We start from the raw sequence: 2,500 nt of genomic DNA on the forward strand, positions 1-2,500 counted from the left end.
GGAGGCCCACTATCTGCAGAGAAAGGGTTGGTATACAGGCAGTTATAAAATGTATTCTTACTTTTCTTCATAGAGTTTCATCTGGAAATCCCAAGGAACTCCAGCATGCCTATAGCAAAGATACAAAAACATTTACTTCCATTTTGTAACTTAACAGACAAAAGTGCTATTTCATCTTCACTCATTACTGAAAATTTACCGAAAAATTCAGTGTGAATACAGGCTGAAGTAAAGAAAAATGCTACATGACTCATATCAGTGCAGGCACAGAAAAATGAATGGGTGGGCCAGATTTAAAAGAGGAGGCATGCATCTGATTCATATTTACCCCATGACAAGCAGCTCACAGTAAAAAAAGCACTTCATGACATTCAGAGCTTCAGATAATGCTTTCTGCCATTGTTGAGTGTGTGTTTGTGTGCGTGAGTGTGTGTGTGTGTCTAATAGCGTCATAGTTGAACTGCTATGTAGGTGAGACTGCAGCAAGTTTGAACATCTTGTATAGCTTTGTAAGAGAAGCAGGCAAAGATCATGCCACACTGTATGCCATGCCTTTAGTAGAAACCACATGAGCTGAGTCTGCCATATATGGAGTGTCACACAGGGGTCCTAGTTTCATAATTTTCAAATAACACTTCTTAAAATCAAGTTGGTGGCATGATTTAACACAGACATTACCTTGTGAAACTCCATATCATACATTTCTTGTTATGGGCGTAGATTATTCCAGAAATATATTCTTGTAATTGTGGGTGGGGTAGCTTTCTTCTCAAATTCAAAGGAAAAAAGATGCCTCAGAATGTTTTTAAATGGTAGGGAAAATTTCCTACAGTTATCAGTAACTTTTTCTGCTAAAATTTGAGGGACTAAAGACAATGGAGCTTGCTAGGACTGATGACGGAATTCTTCCTAAAGTCATAGGAGGTGGAAGAAGAGAACAAGTAACACCATTACCTAGTCAATGAAGGCAGACATGATTCCCCTCCACAAGAGTCAAAACAAGATGTAGGTGGAAACATCTGATATGCCAGTTTAACCTTAGCAGAAAGTGAAAGTCATGAAATAACATCTGAAGGAAATAATGTTTAAGTCCCTAAAACCTAGTCAGGCACAGGATCCTATAGAAAATAGGACCATAAGGTTTACAGGCAGTTTCGTAAATCATCCAAACTTAGCATGTTGAAGGCAGTTCATACCTCTCAACTTCTCAGTTTAAGAATTCTGGACAAAGCCACAAATAATGAAGGTGGGAGGCAGACCCAAATTAATTAATTCATTCATTCATTCATTCATTTTCCAAAAGCTGTTTTATCCTAATGAAAGTCATGGGTGAGCCAAAATTTATCCTTGCAGGTAATGGGGGTAAGGTATAGTACAACTAATTCTAAATGAGAAGCAGAAATTTTTTTTTAGCAGAATACATTCCTTTGAAGAAAACAGGAAGAGGGAACATGGCAGAAGTTATAAGTTCTTAGTAGGTTTCAGCAGAATCCAACAGAGCTGCTTTAAAAAGATATTTGTTGGCTAAGTCATACTTGGTAAGTGTCCATGGACCAGTGCACCTACTTGGTTTTCATACGTGAAATAAAAAAACAAAACAAGCAAAAACAAAAACATGAAAATAAGAAGACAATTCGGGGCCAATCGGAGAGTGTATTGTTCCCTACAGATGGTGCAATATGATTGAGAGAGGATTACTAAGGATGGGGTATGGTAAAACAGTGAGGGAACTCAAGACTGCAAGGAAAAGCATAATGCAATTATTGTTAATGAAGCTAGAACCAATGGTTAAGTGGGATATGCTGTTAATCCAATACAGAGGAAAATCAGCACACACTGGCATGGTCAAGGGGGTTTCCTACCTGTTGTTAAAAATCTACATTGCTACTACAAACTCAGCTAGCTTGTTTAAAGAACCATAAATAAGGAAAAAACTCCAGTGATAATGCAATATTTACTTGAATATGTTTCTTTCCTTTTCTTTATCAGACATGGCTGCCTACATCTGTTTTGTAATTGGGGTTTTGCTATTTACCGCCACATCTGAGACCCTGGCTGCACCTTCCAATGATAGTAATGCAAGGGCATTTAATCCAGCTAGCAATGATGCCTCTTCAAGTGACTACTCAGTCTGCAATGACCTCATGAACACTGACAACCCACCAGCTCTGGATGAGATCCCATGGTTCTGTTTGTGCTCAACTTGCCAAGGAATCCCAGGACCCACAGGCCAGAAAGGAAACACTGGTACCAGAGGTCCTGCAGGTAAAGTGAAAGAACCTATCACGAGTCAGGGAACCTTTGTACTAATTTAAACCTGTCTTCTTTGTTTGGTTTAGAACACTTCCATCTCTTGTGGTCGAGGAGACATACAACACATCCATAATTTATACATATCAAAACATGGCATTGTTACTTAATTAACAAAGACCTCTCAGTCACATGGATTAGTATAATGCAGGTAAAAAGCCATTATTGCAGGACTGTCCGCATCTGCTTA

At 38.7% G+C, this 2,500-nt stretch overlaps 1 protein-coding gene across 1 annotated transcript in view; it reads left to right on the forward strand.

Moving 5' to 3' along the window:
* LOC122801078 (complement C1q and tumor necrosis factor-related protein 9-like) overlaps positions 1–2,500 on the forward strand; it is a 48,978-nt gene that overhangs the window by 13,568 nt on the left and 32,910 nt on the right. The window contains exon 2 of the mRNA XM_044070582.1: positions 1,990–2,265. Coding sequence (XP_043926517.1) covers positions 1,992–2,265 — 274 coding nt within the window. The 5' untranslated portion in view covers positions 1,990–1,991. The remainder of the gene's footprint in view (positions 1–1,989; positions 2,266–2,500) is intronic.

The sequence above is a fragment of the Protopterus annectens genome, chromosome 4.part1, assembly GCF_019279795.1.
Source record: "Protopterus annectens isolate FY-2018-M chromosome 4.part1, PAN1.0, whole genome shotgun sequence".
Lineage (NCBI taxonomy): Eukaryota > Metazoa > Chordata > Ceratodontiformes > Protopteridae > Protopterus > Protopterus annectens.